Source organism: Aquarana catesbeiana, linkage group LG09 (genome assembly GCF_042186555.1).
Source record: "Aquarana catesbeiana isolate 2022-GZ linkage group LG09, ASM4218655v1, whole genome shotgun sequence".
In the NCBI taxonomy this organism is placed as follows: Eukaryota; Metazoa; Chordata; class Amphibia; order Anura; family Ranidae; genus Aquarana; species Aquarana catesbeiana.
Genome location: NC_133332.1, coordinates 245,046,329 through 245,068,344, shown reverse-complemented (window position 1 = coordinate 245,068,344; position 22,016 = coordinate 245,046,329). Strand labels below are relative to the sequence as shown.

The 22,016-nt window shown below is 41.8% G+C and overlaps 1 protein-coding gene across 2 annotated transcripts in view; it reads left to right on the top strand.

Moving 5' to 3' along the window:
* Positions 1 to 21,177, top strand: part of ZER1 (zyg-11 related cell cycle regulator) — an 86,930-nt gene extending 65,753 nt beyond the window's left edge. For both annotated transcript variants that reach the window (XM_073600087.1, XM_073600088.1), the window contains exons 11-16: positions 2,978 to 3,097; positions 3,184 to 3,299; positions 6,434 to 6,622; positions 10,855 to 10,952; positions 13,716 to 13,818; positions 17,923 to 21,177. In XM_073600087.1, the coding sequence (XP_073456188.1) occupies positions 2,978 to 3,097; positions 3,184 to 3,299; positions 6,434 to 6,622; positions 10,855 to 10,952; positions 13,716 to 13,818; positions 17,923 to 17,980 (684 nt within the window). In that variant the 3' untranslated portion in view covers positions 17,981 to 21,177. The remainder of the gene's footprint in view (positions 1 to 2,977; positions 3,098 to 3,183; positions 3,300 to 6,433; positions 6,623 to 10,854; positions 10,953 to 13,715; positions 13,819 to 17,922) is intronic.
* The last annotated feature ends 839 nt before the right edge of the window (positions 21,178 to 22,016 follow it).

Here is a 22,016-nt window from a genome sequence, read left to right as displayed (position 1 = left end):
ACTGAAGGGGTTCCTGATTGGTTGACCAAATGCATTGATCTTAACATGAAAAGACCCTACTTGTAATTACAGGCAATAGCATTTAAAGGTCTCTAAAATATTTACTAGGCCAATATATCACCATTTCCCCAGGAATACCCCCTCAAGTCTAATTACTATAAATAAATATTTCTTCTATGGCTCTTTATCATCCTTAAGTATGTAAACAATGTCTACTTTGAAATACCTAATTAGATAAACAGGCTATTCCCCCAATACCGAGGTGACCTTGCATAAAATTAACATAGCAAAGAGTCATCAGTCCTCCTTTTTGTTATGTAAAATATAGTTGGCTTGTATCATAACATGGCCTGCATGTCTTGACACAGAGAAAAGAATGTGTGAGACATACACACATACATATTATCCTACATAAATCATAGCCTACAAACAAGTTCTCAATAGGATTAAGGTCTGGGGAGTTTCCTGGACATGGACCCAAAATTTCAATGTTTTGTTCCCCTAGTGATCACTTTTGCTTTATGGCAAGGTGCTCCATCATCCTGAAAAAAGGCATTGTTCTTCACCAAACTGTTCTTGGATGGTTGGGAGAAGTTGCTCTCGGAAGATGTTTTTGTACCATTCTTTATTCATGGCTGTGTTCTTAGACAAAATTGTGAGTGAGCCCACTCCCTTGGCTGAGAAGCAACCCCACATATGAATGGTCTCAGGATGCTTTACTGTTGGCATGACACAGGACTTATGGAAGCGCTCACCTTTTCTTCTCCGGACAAGGTTTTTTTCTGGATGCCCAAAACAATCGGAAAGGGGATTAATCAGAGAAAATTACCTTTACCCCCGTCCTCAGCAGTCCAATCCCTGTATCTTTTGCAGAATATTAGTCTGTCCCTGATTTTTTTTTTTTTTTTTTCCTGGAGAGAAGTGGCTCCTTTGCTGCCTTTCTTCACCACAGGCCATCCTCCAAAAGTCTTTGTCTCACTGTGCGTGCAGATCACTCACACCTGCCTGCTGCCATTCTTAAGTAAGCTCTACACTGGTGGTGCCCCGATCCCGCAGCTGAATCAACTGTAGGAGATGGTTCTGGCACTTGCTGGACTTTCTTGGGTGCCCTGAAGCCTTCTTCACCACAATTGAACCTCTGTCCTTGAAGTTCTTGATGATCCGATAAATGGTTGCTTTAGGTGCAATCTTAGTAGCAGCAATATCCTTGCCTGTGAATCCCTTTTTGTGTAAAGCAATGATGACTGCACGTGTTTCCTTGCAGGTAACCATGGTTAACAGAGGAAGAACAATGACTTCAAACACCACCCTCCTTTTAAAGCTTCCAGTCTGTTACTCTAAGGGCACTTTCACACTGGCAGCGCCCGGGCGTCGGTAAAGCGCCGTTATTTTTAGCGACGCTTTACCATCGTTTTTGTGGCGCTTTTCGGCTGCTAGCGGGGAGCTTTTAACCCCCGGTGACAACCAAAAAGGGGTTAAAAGCGCCTGCAAAGCGCCACTGCCCATTGATTTCAGTCGGCAGGGGGCGCTTTAGGAATAGTGTATACACCGCTCCTACAACGCCTCAAAGATGCTGCTTGCAGGACTTTTTTTTAGACCCCTTTCACACTGAGGTGTTTTTCAGGTGCTTTTGGGCTAAAAATAGCACCTGTAAAGCGCCTGAAAAACGGCTCCCCTGCAGTCTCAGTGTGAAAGCCCAAGTGCTTTCACACTGAGGCGATGCGCTGGCAGGACGTTAATAAAACACCTGCGAGCAGCATCTTTGGAGAGGTGAAGGAGCGGTGTATACACCGCTCCTCCACCGCTCCTGCCCATTAAAATGAATGGGCAGCGCCGTCGAACCGCCAGCTTGCGGGTCGTTTTAACCCCTTTTCGGCTGCTAGCAGGGGTTAAAAGCGGCCCGCTGTCGCCCCGGAAACCCCCGCACAAACGACGGCAAAGCGCCGCTAAAAATAGCGGCACTTTACCGCCGACGCCCCAGCCTTAGCGCCTGCCAGCGCACCGCTCCAGTGTGAAAGCACTCGGGCTTTCACACTGGAGTGAGGGTCGCTTTGCAGGCGCTATTTTTAGCGCTATAGCGCCTGTAAAGCGACTCAGTGTGAAAGCAGCCTTACTCAATCAGCATTACAGAGTGTTTTTCAGCCTTGTCCTCATCAACACTGACACCTGTGTTACCAAGAGAATCACTGACATGTCAGCTGGTCCTTTTGTGCCAGGGCTGAAATGCAGTGGAAATTTTTTTTTGGGGATAAAGTTAATTTTCATGGCAAAGAGGGACTTTGCAATTAATTGGAATTCATCTGATCACTCTTCATAACAATGTGGAGTATATTCAAATTACCATCATAAAAACCGAGGCAGCAGACTTTGTGAAAATTAATATTTGTGTTATTCTCAAAACTTTTGGCCACGGCTGTACATTTTCACTGCTTATCTTGTTCAATTATTTCCTATGGTTGCTATTAGTTAAGGGAACCTTACCTATTGGCCCGCTGAATTTTTTTTTTTCTCTAATCTTAATACAGCTTCAGTGGTTCAGAGATGGTTTTGGATTGGCAGAATAGGGACAGGGTTCCTATTGCCCTGCCAAGTTGTTGTTTTTTTAATTTTTTTATTATTTTTTTAGTAGTGTCATTGTTTCTGGGATAGCATTAGTGGAATAGGGGTAGGCTTCCTTCTGACCCACTGATTTTTTTTTTTTTTTTTTCAGCCTTAGTGGTTCTGGGGTAAAATAAGCAGAATGGGGACAGAGTTCCTATTGCCTAGGGAGTCTTTTTCTCTTTGATTGTAGTACAGCCTCAGTGGTTTTGGGATAGCATAAGCGGAATAGAGGCAGGGTTCCTATTGGCTGGCTCCCTTTTTTTCTATAATTTTATAACCGCAAATTTTGGTTTGCAAATGCACCTCTTTTACAGCTGGTGAATATATAAGTAAAGGCTCACGTTTATACATCATCTTCTTTTGCCTTGCCCAACAGTGTGACCAAGTCATGGAATTTTCCTGGAGTGCGCTGTGGAATATTACTGATGAGACTCCAGATAACTGCGAGATGTTCCTCAACTATAGTGGCATGAAGCTGTTCCTAGACTGCCTGAGGGTAACTGCCTATTGGATTATTCCTGGCTACATTGTGCGTTTTTAGGCAAACTTTTAAATGTACAAATTCCCTTCTTTCATCTGCAGGAATTTCCAGAGAAGCAGGAACTTCATCGCAACATGCTGGGGCTTCTGGGTAATGTGGCAGAGGTACGCGAACTGCGGCCACAGCTGATGACCTCACAGTTTATTACCGTTTTCAGGTGATTGTAAGGCCTTAAATAATTTGGGTGCAAATCTTTAAAAAAAATGTTTTAAAAAGAAGTGTCCATGTAGCCTCAAGCAAAATCGGTGACTCAAACCATTTTTTTTGCTATTCCATCTAAAGCCGCAGGGACCGGTTGAAATTCTATCCCTGTATGGGCAGGGTGGTTGTGTCAGTTGAGAGATTGACTTCTATACAACCACCCTGTCAAATTGTTGCCACTTGATCAGCACCACTGGCCATAGCTGTCACTCCTGATCAGTGTATTCTGATGGCAGGTAAGTCTCCCTGCTATCAAAATACAAAGGCTCAGCGGGAGGATTCCCTCATCCACCTTGAATGCTGAGCCTTTGTATTTTGATAAAAGTACCTGTGCGTAGAGGCTGTGGTAAGCTTTTTGTGTTGCCTCTCATGTCACAATCTCTAGATAGCAGCTGTAAAAACTCTGTAAAAGGCAACTAGTTCCATTCATCCTCCCTTTCCCCATTGTCTTGAAATATATATTTTTTTCTATTTGTTAACCTCAGCCAGTAGACAAAAAATAATAGTCCCAGCCAATTTTGAAAAGGAGGGATGACGTAATTGAATTTGGACAGACTGTGTAAAAATCAATATCTCATTCCAAAGCCTGATCTCCATTTTTCACAGCTGCTATATAAGGATTGTTAGAGAGCTGTAACTTGAGAGACAGAGCAATTAAGGGCTCACAACAGTCTCTGTGTGTAGGACCTGTTAGATTAGATAGCAAGAAGGTCATACTATTTCATAGATCTTCCAAATATACAGGCATAAGTGCTAAAGGGGTATGAAAAGATGTAAAACACATTATCTGTTACCATTTTCTACACTCTTGTACACCTAAGCGTTTCTTACACAGGCTTATTCATGCATTTAAAAAAACTCTCACTTAGCACCTCTTAAATGCTGACTCTCTACACACAATTGCTGTGTTCCCTTTGCAGCAAGTACAATTTCAGGCCCATTTGCACACATTTCTCCTCGGCTGCTCTTCTGGTGTGGTTGGAATGTGGCCCAGAGTCACAGCGAAGCTGGGTCAACTATTACATCTGGGCATCCATCCTATACCAAGCTTAACGTTTTGTATGGGGTTCCTGGTTGCAATGTGCAGGTGGAATGACTTTGATGCAGCTGACCTGCTTAGTTTGTATTTTAGAATGTGTAACCAATGATTCCTAATATATTTGCATGTAGACTGAAGTTTTGTATTCTAAAATGTCACAGCTTAATAATAAACAGGTAGAACCTTTTCCTTGTTAAACGGCCAGTCTATTAAAAATATATATGTTTTAGTTTTTGTTTGAGTTAAATCCCAAAAACAAAAAATCGAATATATTGCAGTTTACCATTCCTTAGGTGCAGTGGATGCATTTGTTATCTTTTTTTCAGGATTTGTTTCCTTTATTTTCACCTGTGATTCTGCTAGTGACACATTTCCAATCCTGGGATGACAGTCCTCACTCACTCTACAGTATCAGAACAATATAAACAAGAAGGAACTACAGGACAAAGCCCCTCTCCTCTTATCCTTAAAATAGAGGGTAGGGTTTCAGTAGTACTGAGAGATACCTGAGAACAATGTAATTGACAACCTCACAGTAAAAGAGCGTAGGAAGTTATTAGTACTTTTTGACCAGATCAAAAGGTATTTGTTTGCAAAATACAACAAAATCTGGTGTATATAAAACAGACCAAAAGGTTCATTGTTCAGATTTGCATACCCTTTTTTCCTATATGTCATGATGACTGTATTAGTGAGATTGCTATGCTGAGTTTTTGGGCCTGCACACCTACCCTGCCTCATTAAGAGAGGTCATGTTATATCTTTCATTCCCTAAAATGGTATTAAACCAAAATCCAAAAATGTAATATATTGCAGCTTACCATTCATTAGATGTGGTGGCTGCATCAGTTTTCTTTTCTTTGGCTTTTTCCCCTCTGTTTTCACCCAGGGATCTGGCCAATAACACAGCTCCTGTATATTCGTGAGGCACACTGGATGAATGCAGCAGACAGCAGCATTGTCAGTCTAGGAAGGGGGGGGCGGGAATAGTGGTAAATGTATTAGCATTTTAACAAATTAAACCTAAACTCAAACTCACACTTTATATCCTTTTGGGATAAAGATTTTACCTAATTAAACGGTGTTCATTTTAATCACCCCTGGCAGTATTAAAGGAGAAGTCCAGCCTGAGCTTTTTAGGTTGGGCTTCCCCTAAGGGTCACAGGAGTGCAATTCATTTTGAACTCCTGTGACCCGTTTTCAGCAGAGAGCGGTCTGAAGTTCACTATCCGCTGACGTCACTGCAATCAGTCGAGGCAGCTCGTCATCCCAACTTCCGATGTCTGGATGACATGCTGCCTCGACTGATTGCAGTGACGTCAGCGGATAGCGGACTTCAGACCACTCTCCGCTAAAAAAAGGGGCCCCAGAGTGCAAAATGAATTGCCCTCCTGTGACCCTTAGGGGAAGCCCAGGCTAAAAATCTCAGGCTGGACTTCTTTAATACTGATGCCTTGACTAATGGCAGTCTCAGCGAGCCGCTGAGACAGCCGCTCCCTGCCCCTCCACAGCTCTGCGCTCCAATGAGTGTGGAGGACCAGAAAGGAGAGATGCTGACTGACAGCCACTCTCCTCTCGGGCATCTGTGAGAACCGAGCCATCTGCGGTGTTCGATGGCTCAGTTCTCAGTGCAGAGACGCCAGGGGACAGCTGCAGTATCGGTCTGATGCTGAATCCACCTAGGTAAGTATAAATATCCCAAAACAAGAAAACCCGTACTTCTCTTTTAAGTGGTTTGTCTCAGCCATGTAAACTGATACATTCTGCTGGAGAGCTTGAACAGACTTACTGGCCAGATACACAGATCAAAATAGAAGAAATAAAGGAAACAAATGCAGCCATCACATCTAAAAATTGGTAAGCTGCAATGTAATGATTGCTTTTGGTTTTAATACAGTTTTAAGCCAAAATGGAAAGCTAGAAACTGGTTACTGTCGGCACCTCCCACAGTATCCAGTTCCTCTAAAATAGTTTCAAGTTCATCTAAAACTGCCTTTGTTGGTTAATCGTTATAGCATTTTTCAACTTGCTTGTGCCCTTATACTTACCAGCAACCTTCTGGACAGCAAAGCAGATGGGATTGAAGTGTCGTATAATGCCTGCGGGGTACTTTCACACATCATGTTTGACGGCCCAGAAGTTTGGTTTATTTTGGAGCCATCACGACAGGAGGTTGAGGAACGCATGTGGAGAGCCATCCAGAGCTGGGATATAAGCTCCAGAAGAAACATTAATTACCGGTCAGAGGATACACACATATACTCCCTTCCATGACTCTCCCTCTTCATGAACTTGTTCTCAGTGTTTGATTAATTTTACTGCTAGATAATGGACTAGTCAAAGTCTGAAACAAAAGTGTTTAATAATAAGTTATACTATGTAATGAATGGAAGAGACTGGGCATAAACAAAACAATTCAGGAAGTTTGGAATGCTATTCTGTTCCCTCCTTTATTTGTAAAAAAAAAAAAAAAAAAAAAAAAAAAAAAGCAACGTATAATTCAAAGTTTTGCAATTCTTACAAAAAGAAGAAAAAATAAAACAGAAATCCAAAACATAGCACAATATACTTTGATTGGCATGACTTTAGTATTAGTACAAATGCTTGTTAGTATTATACAAAGACTATAAGTTAGCTAAGTATCAATTAATCAGTTCAATATACAAACTTAAAAGGTTTGTTATTATAGTCTTATTACAATCATGACTATTACGCAAAGCTTTCTTGGCTTAAAAACTTGAATCAAAACAAAACCGCAATACTTAGTGGTTTAACTTAGTGGTTTAAGCCACTCTAACATGTATGCACCATCAGCACTGTCTCCTATTGTAGTGTCCCCCTCTGTGATTTATAAAAAAAAACAAAATGCTGTAAATACCTTATTTCAGAGCCGAGTTCCACGATCACATGACCAACCAGCTCTCGCCTTTCCTCCTCTGACAAATGCAGCGGAAGGGGCCAAGATTCCCCTGCTGACGTCAATCGGGAGGACGAAGTTGGCTGGTCATGTGATCGTGGAGCACCGCTGTTAAATGAGGTATTTAAAGCATATTTTTAAATTTTTTTTTTTTAAATCACACACAGATGGGGACACTACAACAGAAGACAGCGCTGATGGTGCATACATGTTACAGTTATGCAAGCAGCAGGAGGGGGGCCGCCCTGTCACGAGCAGACAGGCAGGGAGGGGACTGGGGAGGAGGACACAGGAGCAGAGAGGAGACAAGATAGCAGGGCTGCGGATGACGGAGGCACATAAACTGACCACAGTGTCAGGGCTCAGCAGCCACGATGCACTGTGGTCAGTTTACATAGGGGAGGGTAGAAACTGGCAGGATCAGCCAAGTTTTTTTAGGTGATACAGGGGGCCAAATTACACAGCACAAGCACTGTATAACATGCTTTAAGGGAGCAGGGTCCATTTTATTATTTTTTTTGGGTTAACAAATGCTTTAAGAACAATAGCTCTGCTTTTTCCTATGCCGCATACAATTATGGCATTAGAATAAGATATGTACCCACTAAGCGACTGCGGTACCCCATTTTCTGCATAACCCACCCATCCAATCAACGAACAGCCACTTCTACAATTAGTTAATATTGAAAGATCTGTAACAACATTAATGACAAGAGAGCCAATCCTGGAACCTAGAACCATGGATCTCACAGCTTGTTAAATTTAGGAGGAGTACCTCTATGTAACAGAATTTGTCATTCTTTCAGCAGGCTAGATTTAACTTGCTCTCACTAATCTTTGAAAGTAGGGGGATCAAAGATCTTCATTTTAATAAAATACATTTGCGGGACAAAAACAGTAACCTAGAGATGGAGGTCCGGACCAGAGGAGTATATAATTCCTCATTTAGGAATCCTAGTATACAAGTCAAGGGGTCATTATGTAGCAGAGATTGAAAACCCCAATTAATGGTAATAATAATACCCTGCCAATAGCGTACTAACTTTTGGCATTTCCAGAGCTTATTTAGAAGGTCCGCAGTAGAACCTCCACATCTAGGACACTCCGGACTCTCTTCTGTGCCACTGGAATAATTTGAGCGGTGTTCTATGTATTATAAAAAGTTGAGATAGACGTTGGGTCAGTGATATAGAAACCAGAAGAACCTGTTCCAAAATAGCCTGTCACATCTCCCCATCCTAGTGAATTATTATCCTTAGCCCAGCCTGTCCTACCTGGCACCTGTATGTTTCCAAGGGAACTATTCATCAACAAAGCATAAAGAGAGGAAATGAGACCTCTCTTTTCTGTAGTAGACGCAAGCTGGTCTATAAGTGGAGCAGTAATCTAACTAAAATTAGTCTGCTTAGCTTGTAGTGAGAAAACATGACGGAGCTAAAGGAACTGAAACATGGTTCCCTCTTTTATTGCAGTAAATGTGTCTGCTTGTTTCTGTGGAACCAATCAGTTTGTTTTTAGAGCAGGGTGTCGGCCGCAAGTAAGTTTTACAGGGGAGCTGAATTGCTCAGTCACTGCTAGGAAGGGAGGCAAGGGTAGATGAGATGCCCAATCACTGCTTGGAGGGTAAACTGAGTTGCTAAGTCACTGCTGAATGCTGGGGAAGATGGGCCGCTGAAAAGCACCTGGAGAACCTTAGTGCTTCAGTTGTGAGTTTTAAGGATGAATTGCTCCAGGTGCCTGCAGTTACAGATGGCTTGTTTTTAAGCTTTTTTACTGCTTGTTAAGAATATAAAAAGGACAGGAAACCAGAATGGTCCCAAAGCAATTCTTCAAAAAGGAACCGCCAACTGTTAAGAATATGTAAATAGTTGATTGTCCATGGCATGGCGCAGGTTCACTTTAACCTATCTGTCCCTAACACTCAACCTCTAACCCATAAAGTCAGCTTTAGCATCCTTCATAGTTTTAAACTTATGTATGAGACAACCTGTATTCAAACTTACAACAGTATATGAATATTCCAAGAATGTATAGCTAAGGAAGCTCTCTAGGCTTGTAGGGAGATTGGGAAGATTGCTAACCTCTGGATATTCTGACCTCCTTCCTCAGTGATGTCACTGCTTTTTGGCAAATATATGATCTAACACTTTCTGGCTTCCATATGGAATATCTGTATGCTGAACAGTCCATGTTCACTCTGAAATTATGCTTTGTACTTGGCACTTGCTTTGAACATCATCAGCATCATGCTTGAAGTGATTGCAGTCTTATTAGTGCTCTTGCAACAAAACAATTGGGTGCGGTGTATGTGTATATGTGTGTGTGTATATATATATATATATATATATATATATATATATATATAATTTTTTTTTTTTATTTATTTTTTATTTTATTTGCACTATCATTCTAATGCTGAATTCCCCCCCCCCCCCCCCCATTCCATAGTCCAAGTCTTTAATTACCTTTGCTGTGTATCTATGCGGTTGTGGTGTTCTGTTTTTTTTTTCTCCTACTTCTAGGTATGGATATTTTATACATAGTTACATTAGTCCAGCTTGAACCAATTTAACTATATACCGTGTGTGTGTGTGTGTGTGTGTGTGTGTGTGTATGTGTATATATATATATATATATATATATATATATATATATATATATATTATAAAAAATACCTGGCTGATGCCCCTGGAAGCTGGAGATCACTGAAGTAGACACCGCTACTCCGTTGATCCCCACTTGCTTCTGGGTCCTGTGCCAAACGCTGCTCTTCTGCTTACTGAAAACAGGAGGTTGGCCACTCGGCACAGGCTTTAGTCAAAGAATGCTTTGAATGAATAGAAAATGTTCTGTGATTTGAAGAGGTGGAGAACTGGGAACAGTGATATCACGCTGTTCACCTTGTCCAATCAGAGGACATTTTGCATTCATTCAGATAATATAAAGCATTCTCTGAATTGCACCCTTGACAAGCGGCCAACCTCCTGTGTTCACAAGCAGCAGGGACCCAGAAGCAAGTGGAGATCACTAGAGTAGTGGTGTCTCCTTCAGTGATTTCCAGTTTCCAGGGGGATTGGCCAGTCATGGTATATACCAGGGATATGTAATTAGTGGACCTCCAGCTTTTGCTAAACTATCAGAACTACAAGTCCCATCATGCCTCTGCCTCTGGGTGTCATGCTTGTGGCTGTCAGAGTCTTGCTATGCCTCATAGTACTTGTAGTTCTGCAACAGGTGGAGGTCTGCTAATTGCATATCCCTGGTATTTACAGTTACATAGTCCAAGATGGACCAAAGCAACTATGCATAATATGTCTTTACCTGGAGTTCATGTTTAACATTTTGCTAAAACTTTGTGTATCCATACTGCTTGGACCCTAGAAGAAGCTGATACACCCTGAGTGCTTGTCCTGAAAATTTGAGTTAAAAAAAAAAGGAAAAAAAGTATCATGGACAGGACTCAATTTTTTTTAAAGCATCATGATAATGCATATGGGGCAAAAATGTAAAAGAAAAATGCGTAAGTAAAACCTGTGCTCTCTGCATTCTTAACAGGTCATTTGAGCCAATTCTTCGTCTTCTGCCCCAGAGCGTTTCCCCCATCAGCCAACACTGGGCAACGTGGGCTTTATACAACCTTGTATCTGTATATCGTAAGTATAACTGCTCCCTTTTTCTCTCAAGGCTCAGAGACTGGAAATGAAAAGCATTCTTTATAGGGATGTGTACCAGCATGTAATAGATACAGTGGGGGAAATGTGTGGGGTTGGACTTAGCGACAAGCTGCAACAGTGCTAAGAAGTGGTGGAGCCCTTCCTATTGGAACGGTCCAATATTTGCCCATGACCAGTTTGGGAGGCTGCTGTAGATATGTGCAGGGACTTCTAGGTGCTACCTGCAGACAGTCTCCAAGTCTCAATATTGCATCCCATATTGCAATGTGGTCCTTGAAGTTTGTTATTTCCATGCAGCATTCCCAAGGGTTCCCTGGCTGTAAGGGCATATGGGAGCTTCATTTACCAAAACCAAAAAGCAATGTTTTTAGCACATGGTGCTGACTATTACATAATTATCTAGATAGATAATTCCAAAAAAAGTCAGGACACTTTGTAAAATTTGCATAAAAACAGAATGCAATGATTTGTAAATCTTATATACCCATATTTTATTCACAGTAGAAAATAGAAGAAATATCAAATTCAGTTTTTATTGAAGTTTCTAAATTCCAACAATGGGCTGTAGCATAAACCTCCGTAATACAAAACTGAAAAAAAAAAACCTCTAAATATTGCTCTGTAATACAGCCTCATATTGGTGCTTCAACTACCAGCTATGGGGTGCCAAGAGGCCTTGTAGGAGATTATAATCATTAACACAACCATACAATAAACACAAGTGACTGAATGAGATATGACAGAACTCCAAGCTTCCACAAAAGTAGAGGGTAACAGGCTGTAAAACAAGCAGTGGTACACCGTCGGGGTTTGGAGTATCACCCCCAATAAGTTGAGAAACTTTGCTCAAAACACAATGGGAAAGGAACTCAGGAAAACAGGCACACGCACGTGTCCATAATAGTGTCCAAGTGGCCTAACCACGGGTTCCAAATATTGTCAAACTTGGTGGGTCTAGTATTGCAGAAGGCCTTATACAGGGGAATCACGGAATTAACCAGAGCTTTCCATTGCTGGATAGAAGGGGGGGTTTGTCGATTTCCATTTCAGGTATCAAACGTTTAAAGCAGATCTTCACTGCATCTGAGCTCCACAAACCGAAAACCACTATTGAATCCATTTTTAATATTCAAAGCAAACTCCGCCATCCATCCATGCTTAACAGGAGAGTGTGCTTAGCTGAGAAATCCCCCCCTCCTCTCCTCACCTCCTGGTGACTCCTGGGATGTATGACATAATTTGCCTAGGACTGGCGACCGGGAAGTAACTGAAGAAATTTAAAAAAATAAAAGTTTAAAACAAGTAAATATGATATACTTTCCTATCTATTTACTAATACTAGCAGCATGAAGATTACAAATAAGTGTTGATGGGGAGAGTAATGTTCTACTTTAAACTGCAAAAATGTACCATTTTAAGAAAAAAATAAGGTAATTTTGAAATTGATGACAGCAACATGTCTCAAAAAAGTTGGGACAGGGCAAAGCTTTGGAATTGGGGTTATATAGAGGCTTGAGTTGAGAAGCTTTTGTACACATCAAATGTGTTTTGCAGTCCCATTTAAGTCTATAGGAATGGAAAATCTTTTTGAAGCAGGTCAAATGCAGGCCAGAAGGAGGTCCGGTGCTCCTGTCATTTTAATTCTGAATGGACTCTTAAAGTGGAGCGCCACCAAAAAGGGGAAGCTCTGCTTGTCTGCCTCCTCTGCTGTCACATTTGGCACCTTTTGGGGGGGAGTGGGCAGCTGGTACCTGGTTTTGACAGGTACCCTCTCCCACTTCTGGCTCAGTTTGTCATGGCAAAGTGAGCCGAGCGTGCGCCCCCCCCCCCCCCCCCCCCACAGGCAGCCCATTCACAGAGTGCAGCACGCTTCGAACAGTAGGGAACTGGCTGTGAAGCTGCAAGACTTCACTGTCGGTTTCCCTTAGCTGAGATGGCGATGCCAGCACCCAAGTCCAAATGCAGTTTCAAGAATCGGCGCAGGTCAGGACACCGCTGGATCCCTGGATATAGGTAAGTGCTACAGTATTTGTAGCTGCTGACTTTTCTTTTTTTTTGGGGGGGGGGGGGCGACGACTCTGCTTTAAGTCTTATACTGATGCCATTGACACAGGCCCTAATGTCTAAAGTCAGGTTCATGCTAAACAATGTTAGTCTAAGGGTCCATGCACACTGGGCTTACAAAACACTGCTTCTATGGGAGTTTTGCGTTTTGCCTGTAGAAGCAGCTCAATGTTATCCTATGTTGAACTGGATGGACTTTTTTCAACCAGAGTAATTATGTACCTACTGTATATATGCACATTAGGATGTTTAGAGGCATATTTTAAGCTCAATATTTAGAGGCAGAAAAAAAAACCTTCTGGTTTGCTTTTTTGATAGTTTTCTGGCAGAAGAAAACACAAACGCCTGTACAAAAACGCTCTATATGAGAGGACTTAAGCCCAGTGTGCATGGACTGTTATGCATTTAACCAGGGGTCTCAAAGTGGTGGCCCTCCAGCTGTTGCAAAACCTCAAGTTCCATGAGGCATTGCAAGGCTGACAGTTACAAGCATGACTCCCACAGGCAGAGGCATGATGGGACTTGTAGTTTCGCAATAGCTGGAGCGCCACCAGTTTGAGTCCCCTTTTAGTTAACTGTAAATGACATGTTGGGCCATAATGTAGAATATGTTGGATTTCTGCAATGTTTTTTTTTAGGCCCTCTTTGCTAACAATATTTTTTTTACTTTTAATTTAGCAGACAAATACTGTCCTCTTCTAATCAAAGAAGGTGGGCTCCCTCTGCTGGTGGATGTGGTCAACATGCCAACTACACGCCAAGAAACCAAGGATATGGCTAGGTAATGCACAGCACAGCTTCAGTGTGAATGTGTGATGACCATTGCAGCAGCTGGTGGTATTGAATCATTGTGCCTCCTCTTTTTTTCCAGAACCGGAGGTAATAAGTGGGAACAGTAAATGTTTGTTTAGCTTCCTTACCAAGGTGTTAAAGCTGAAGTTTAACTTGCTTATATTTTGTCTTCCCTGATTCCTCTTCATCAATATGCCAGTAACATTTTTACAGTGTACAAGCTTGGCGGCTGCAGCTAGCCAATCACAGCTGACAAACCCAGCAGTAGGAATCGGTAGACTCCTGCCACTGAAATTTGCACTGTGGCAAAACCCCCTTGCGAATATACCCTTGGGCCATTTTTTAGAGATATGCATTACATTATTGTGCATTTTTCTGCAGTGGTAACACAATGGACACTATGTGGTTAGTTGTGGTGCCATTCATTTAAAATGCACCCCAGTGCACAAGTACAATAGGTGCCAAGAGACTTGCACTGCTGCACAACACACAAACCTTGCACTGCATTAAAAATAAAAGAGAGAGGGCAGATCTGGGGTTTTTATTCAGTTGTTGAGAATCTGCAGGCCGTTCTTGATGAAATGGCTGCCTTAATGCAACACACGTTAACTTTTATGCAGTAATGCACTGCAATGGAACCGTATAGTTTGATATTCATTACATCACTGCTGCCCCTGTGATGTGAGGATTATGAGGACTTAAGATAGGGCAACCCAGAATGACAGGGTAGTATGTTCTTTCCACCTGTTTTAAGAAACTTCCAGCTTATTAAACCTGAGCTGTTTTACTTTGTTTGAGATCGTAGCACCCTGGTGCAAAACACATGGCCCGCTGGCTTTTTATTTGCACCCTACTGTGTCTTGGACTGCATCTGTCAACTGCTGGGCACCAGGGACTGTGCAGAACTGCACCAGGGTGTTGCCCAATGAACTCTTTTAGGAGCGAACTTTGCTTGACAAAAATAGTCCTGGCCTTGTTTGTGTGCGAGGCACAGGATCGTGTGATCTGTTAAAGTAAAATCTCATTGCCGCTGCACTGATCACCACCATTCAGGGGGGAGTTAATAAAAAAAAAAAATCCTACTAACCATGGAGAGGGGATCAAAGAAAAGCAAAACAAAAACACTGTGCCAAACCACCATTTGGAGGTGAAGATGCAGCAGGAGTCCAAACGAAGGTGCGTCCATTAAGGGCGCACTGGCGCCGCCCCCTCTCTCCAGCCACCACCTCTATCACCAATAGATTTATGCATTGCATGAATCTATCCATGGCCCCCCACTGCCACCCCCTATTTAGGCACCCGGCCTTGGGTTGCCACCTTTTCTTTGAGCCAAACCCGAACACTTCAGCGGGGCTTGGCATTTTTTTTGTAGCATACACTATGAGATTGTAAAATACCTGGCACACCTCTGTGTGCCCTAGGGGAGAAGTAATGCGACACGTGCAGCCGTGAACAGTGGGTGTAGCCAATTGCACAAAGTGCAGGTGTGTGTAATGTACATTATAGTGTATATAGTGCAGGTGTGTGTAATGTACAATATAGTGTATATGTAGTGTGCAATGTTTGGTGGAGAGCCTCCCAGTGTAATTTTTTTTGGGGGGGAGGTCTCCTGGTGTAGTATGGGGCCTGTATATAAGGAAATTATTAGTAATTGTATGAATTATCAGATGTTCACATCAATGAAGGATAATAAATTACGTACGCAGATACAGTATATACACACACAATCAGATACATGCATTATATATATATATATATATATATATATATATATATATATATATATATATATATATATATATATATATATATATATATATATGCAGATATATATACAGATACATGCATATACACAATCAGATACATGCATAGACACAATCAGATACATGCATAGACACTAAGATCTATTCAATCAGATACATGCATACACACACACACACAGATATATATACACAATCAGATACATGCACTTAGATGCACACAAACAGGTATAAATACACTAGACACAACCACAACATACTGTGAGATGAATACTTACATATGTAGCCTGGTAATGGGCAGCCAGCTTCTCTCCTCCCCGCTCTGTCCTGCTGTCCTCTCACACTCCGTGCAGCTCCTTCCTCTTCCCTCCACACACACTTACAGCTCCTCTCCAATACATCAGTTTGTCAGAGTGAACAGTCCTGAGAGGGCTCCAGTAGCCGGAACTAGAAGCAAAGCCTCGGAAAATGTGGCCAGAAGGTTCTGTATCCCTCCACAGAAAGAAACGAGTCCCTTGTAATTAGGGCTGTTTCCATCCTGACAATTACAAATATGTGAAGATAGGTGAACATCTGATACATGTTATGGAAGCAAGATTCTGATTAAGCTTTTATGGGGTTGTTATGGGGGTGTTGGAAGAGTTTTTGGGGGTGCCCTGGTGACTGGTGGGTGTCAGGCAGTGAGGAGAAACCCGGGCAGAGGATGTAAAAACCGGACTGTCCGGGTGAATCCCGGACAGGTGGCAACCCTAGCCCGGCCCCTTTTCGGGCGCCTGAATTACAGCGACGGGGGGTGTTTTTGAAGCACCCGATTAGAGCCATAGGCTCTAATAGGCGTCAAAAAAGGTGACCTGCAAGTGCCATGCTTGGCGCTCGCGGTTCACCCAGGAGGTGTGTTAGAAAAGCGAATGAATATTCGCTTTCCTAACACTGAACCTCCTCTCCGCCAATCAGGTGCTTGGGTCTGTTACCCGTCACCTGATTGGCTGAAACGACAGGCGCTGTGCTTGGACGCCTATCAGGCCTCCAATCATAGGAGAGAACGGGAAAGGACATCGAGGCTCGCCGCCGTCACCCGCTGCCCAACCGACACAGGGTAAGGGGTGGGCGGGGGAGGGGTTCACACTGGCAGCATTCGATGGGCACAGTGGCAGCATTTGGCACAGTGGCGGCATTTGATGGGCACAGTGGCGGCGTTTGATGGGCACAGTGGCGGGCAGGACTTATGACAACACCTTAACTCCTGTACTGCTGGCTCAGCATTCCACCTCTGACAGAGACCACATAACATGTCCTAACAGAGAGCAGTGTAATAGTTCTACAACTCTTTAGTCTGTTGTTATTATTAAAGAAAATTATGGAGGAGCTATAAATGTACTTTGAAGTAGTTCCAAGCCAAACCTTTTATTATGCATTGGGTAGAGTAAGGAAGGGTTACGAGAGCCATTGAGTCCCGCTGCTGTCAATCAAATCCTGTGAACAGATTGCAGGGGTGGGGCTACGTCGCACTGTGTATCAGATTTTTAAAGTATTTTAAAAGTGGATGCAGTAACATAGGATGTTCCCAAGCAATACTACATGACATGTTTTTGTCGCGCTGGTCCCAATCGTACACCCCTGAAGAAGAGTAACACTTGAAACGCATCGGGTACTCCCCCGTAAGTGTGTTCCATATGCAACGGAGTCAGTAATTGTAACCTTATGTATTGTATTGCATACCCACTGTGTCACACATCCTGTATTTTTTCTTTTGTATTTTCTATTTGCAATGTAGATATGTGTACAGCTACACCCTTTGTTACTAAAACGTTATATTTATGATCACCACAGAGTAGCTTTTTCCCTTTAAAGCACCATAAGAGGAAAAAATTTCCCTATGTATAGACTATTGGGGATGTGGGTTAATCCTACTCTCTAGATCAACCCAGCACCACCCCTCCATGATTACACTGTGTATCAATAGACACACAAAGCCTGGTTCTGGAGCTAGCCCACAGTTGCACCCCCATAGGAAACGGCATCCTATGGCGGCGCCCTGAAAAGGGCAGGAACCAAAAGCGCCTGCAAGGGTCCCCAGAAGAGGAGGTTCGGGGCCAGTCTGTGCAATACCAATGCACAGAGCAGGTAAGTATAACATGGTTAATATTTTAAGGGGAAAAAAAAAGCTTTACAAATGCTTTAATTTCTACTTGTGAAAGTAATTTCTACTTGGTTGAACTAGATGGACTTGTCTTTTTTCAATCAGACTAACTATGTAACCAGCCTTTTAATATATGACAAAACCATGATATAGTTATTTATGCTCCCTTTCTTTCTTAATCTTGTTTTCTCAGGAAAGTGCTTCAGCATTGTGGCAATTATAATGAAGAGAGCATGGACACTTTACTATAAAAGGGAGACAGCAAGCAACGGTCTCCACCTGTACTTCAGACCTCTCTATATAAAAGCCCGGTGTCCAGCTTTACACCACAGGCAGCCATATGTGGCTTCATTTGCACAGGAAAATATGAAATATTGTTATCCCTGATTTATTAAATTTTTTTTTCCCCCTTGATTTCACATATATTTGGATGTAATTTCCGTGAGAGAATTCAGTATCAGCAAAGGAAACGGGAAACGTATGTCTGTTCCGGTGATTACCCTTGGATCTCATGACTCTTTGGAACCCGCTAAGCCGTTATCCTGGCGCTAACAGAACAATATGGTCTCCAAATGTTTGCTTTCCCTTTCTTACTGATGGATACTGCCGAGAATCTTGCAAACAGTTGCGTGGAGAAATTCAAATATATATATGCATATTCAAAGTACATTTTTACTAGTAGTTTGCCCCCAGTGGTTAATGTGGATTTTTTTGTTTAATCAGCCGAAAGATCGTCCGCTTTGAGAACTGTGGAAGGATATCCATGGGTTGCACAAGTTATCTGATCACACTACAGTGCCCTCTGGTGGCCAAAAACTACTTTGCTATGTCTTTTCAAAAGACTGATCCCCTAAAAGTGATGAAATTAAAAAGAAAGTGATGATTCCATTCAATTCTCATAAGTTGAGGAAGATTTAAAAAAAAAAAAAATGTTAATGGAAATCACCTATTGGATGGGTCAGCCTGATCACTGAGTTTATTTATTCGGGTGCTAGACGAAAGGCTTCACTTTTGTGAGACAGATGTGGAAAATTCCATATTTAGTGGTTAAACACAAAGTCACCTTAAGACTGAATATGTCCACTCTAAGCTTGCTTATGTTTTCAATATTCAATCGTGGCAAATTACAACTGGAAACATAGAGCAATAATTCTGTAATTATGTAGAACCTGGATGAACAAGATGGATTCTAAGATTTCTCACCCACAAAATTAATAGAAGCAAAGTTCATTTTTAGACTGTCACTAAAGTTTTCATATAGTTCATTTTGGGTTGATGTTGGCTCAAAGCTGATATTGCATAAGCTGGGAATTAGATTTGCATTTGTCCTTTTCTGTGTGTGTTTTTTTTATGTCCTGTCCTGTTTGTTTTATAGCTAAGACACTTTTATTATCTCATATGTATATTGGAAGACTTTAGTTAAATGTTTTCTTTCCTTATATTGTAGTGATTCTAAGAGGAACGCCAACTTAGTATAATTAGCAGAGGAATTAAAAAAATGGACAACCAGATCACCAAAAAGAAATCATGGATACTTGAGATGTTACTGCAGGGATTTAAAGTAGGGATGCGCCGATAGCGAGTATTTTCACGAGTAGGTGACACTTCCCTTTCTATACACACACAGGAGTGGTGGGGGAAATCAATAAGGTTTACTGGTGCTGTGATTTAATTTTTTATAAATCTCTTGATTTAAAGCAGAGAGGTTTTGATTGGCTGTAGCCCAAGTCCTACCTCGTAATGAATTCAGCAGTGGGCAGCCTAAAAGGGATTGCTAGACACGGGAAAGGCAGGCTAAAGAAATTCAGCAAGAAGAGTGAGACTGCACCTATAAAAGTTGGGTGGCAATCCAAAATATTTCTGTTTTTGGGTGGATAACGACTTTAAAAAAAAAAAAAACTGCTCTGCTTATTAGATTATACTAAGGTCATTGTGCCAAACCAGCTTGCTTTCATGAACTCTATTTGAATATCAAATGATGACCTTTGAGTCGATTAGTCTTGCAGACCTTAAAGTGTTACTAAACCCACAACAGTAAAATCAATTTGTATATGTAGTATAGCATGCTTGGTATACTCGCTGTGGAACCGAAGGGGTTAATCCTCATTGTGTAAAAAAGCTGTTTGATCCTGTCTTCTCTGATCCTCCCCTTCTTCCACAGTCCCCAATCCAGCTCCTGATAGAACAGAGCCTTGGGGGGCACTCTGCACATGCTCAATTTGGTGTATACTGCTAGAGAGTTTTTTTTTTTTTTTTTCTTGGGAGGGTGCATGTGATCGGCACAGCGCCAATCCGCACCTTCCAGACAGAGGGTCAGGGGTCCTGCATCCTGATAGGGCAGCCGGTACAGTATCAAAACTCCTACAAGCTTTAACCAGGCACTGATAGAAGTCATAAGACTCCTATATACCACTGATGAGAAAAGGTATTTAGCAGTTTATATTTACTAAAATGATTTTATGTCCATGTTCTCTATACTGTGGGGGACCATATATAGTGAATGCAGGGTCCTGGTTTTAGTAACACTTTAAGTGGCCCCATTACCTTCACAGAGACGGCAGTAGCCATATTGTGGTCTGGGCCTCTACATTTGGGAAGATGACCTGTTGCTTGGCTATGAGCAGGTGAGGTCACTAAGGCACGTATCTCCGTTTGACACAATATGGTTTCCTCTCCACGTTGTTCAGGCAACAGGCGCACTTTATTCAGAATATTCACTCAGAGATTGTAGTATGCTCCAAAAAAAATGAAAAAAACCTCACAACTTTAAAACAAAGTGTTGGACTATTGTCTTCTGTCCCAAGCAATATAACATCCTTTCCTTGGTAACATGTATGTATATTGAGTATTTTTTTTTTTTTGTTCCTTTTGGACAACTTCTTCCTTCTTTCGTACCATTTTTTTTTTTCTTTGCTCGTCCTCAAGTGTTCCTTATAGAGTCAACACTTGTGTCTTCCCAATAAGGACTGGCAACAGCAAATCCAGTAAACCAGGGACTTCTGGGAAATGCATACACCTCAATATTGTGCCTGAGGTAGAATGGAATGGCAGATGGTGGAGTGGAGTCATCACAAATAGCCAGTATCATACAAACTTTCATCTGTAGTGTATATCGGCATCCCACGTTCATGCAAACAGGATTTTGACTGCGCCCCAACACCTTCGATGTGAAAAATTTGCCATATTTCCTTCTCCTTTATCACCGCTCAGTGAAAGCATTCATAAATTGATTCACTGTACCCATCAGACCCTTACAAGGACTCTCACTGCCTATAGGAATTCTTCTCCGCTCATTGGAATGTGTGTAATATCTGGATTTGCGTCCTCGCACACCCTACAGGAGGTGTGGGTGAATGGGGTGTATTAATGGCTCTGTACATCTGTGCATTGTGTTTTGTAAAAGCTTCATCTTATGACCCAAAACAATAAACTCCCATGTACAAGTGAACAGTCCTGGTTTTTTGTATTCATTATCGCACTGATATCCAAGAACGCATGTAATGGGGAACTGGAGGTTTGTAACCATCATTCTTTTTTCCTGCATCAGAAAAGTGACAACATTTGAATAATGCAATAGGCAGCAGTTTAACCCCCTCAGCTGCTGAATGACCAGGCCATTTTTTTGCGATGCTGCACTGCGTCGCTTTAACTGACAATTGCGCGGTCGTGCGGTGCTGCACCCAAACAAAATTGATGTCCTTTTTTTCCCCCACAAATAGAGCTTTCTTTTGGTGGTATTTGATAATCTCAGTATGACAATTAAAAAAAAAAAAAAACAATATTTTGTACTTTTTGCTATAAAAATATCCCCTTAGCTAACTTTTTCTCAGTTTAGGCCAATATGTATTCTTCCACATATTTTTGGTAATACAAATCGCAGTAAGAGTCTATTGATTGGTTTGCGCAAATGTTATAGCGTCTACAAAATAAGGGATAGATTTATAGCATTTTTTATTTTTTACTAGTAATGGCGGTGATCTGCGATTTTTATCGGGACTGCGACGTTATGGCGGACACATCGGACACTTTTGACACATTTTTCTGACAATTGGCATTTATATAGCGATCAGTGCTATAAAAATGCACTGATTACTGTAAAAATGTCACTGGCAGGAAAGGGGTTAACACTAGGGGGCAATCAAGGGGTTAATTGTGTTCCCTCTCTGTGTTCTAACTGAAGGGAGGGAGGGGACTGTCTAGGGGAGATGACAGATTGTGTGTTCATACTTTGTTTTCCATTTAGAATAATAAACTGTCAGGTTAGTAAAACAACGATATCAGAACTGA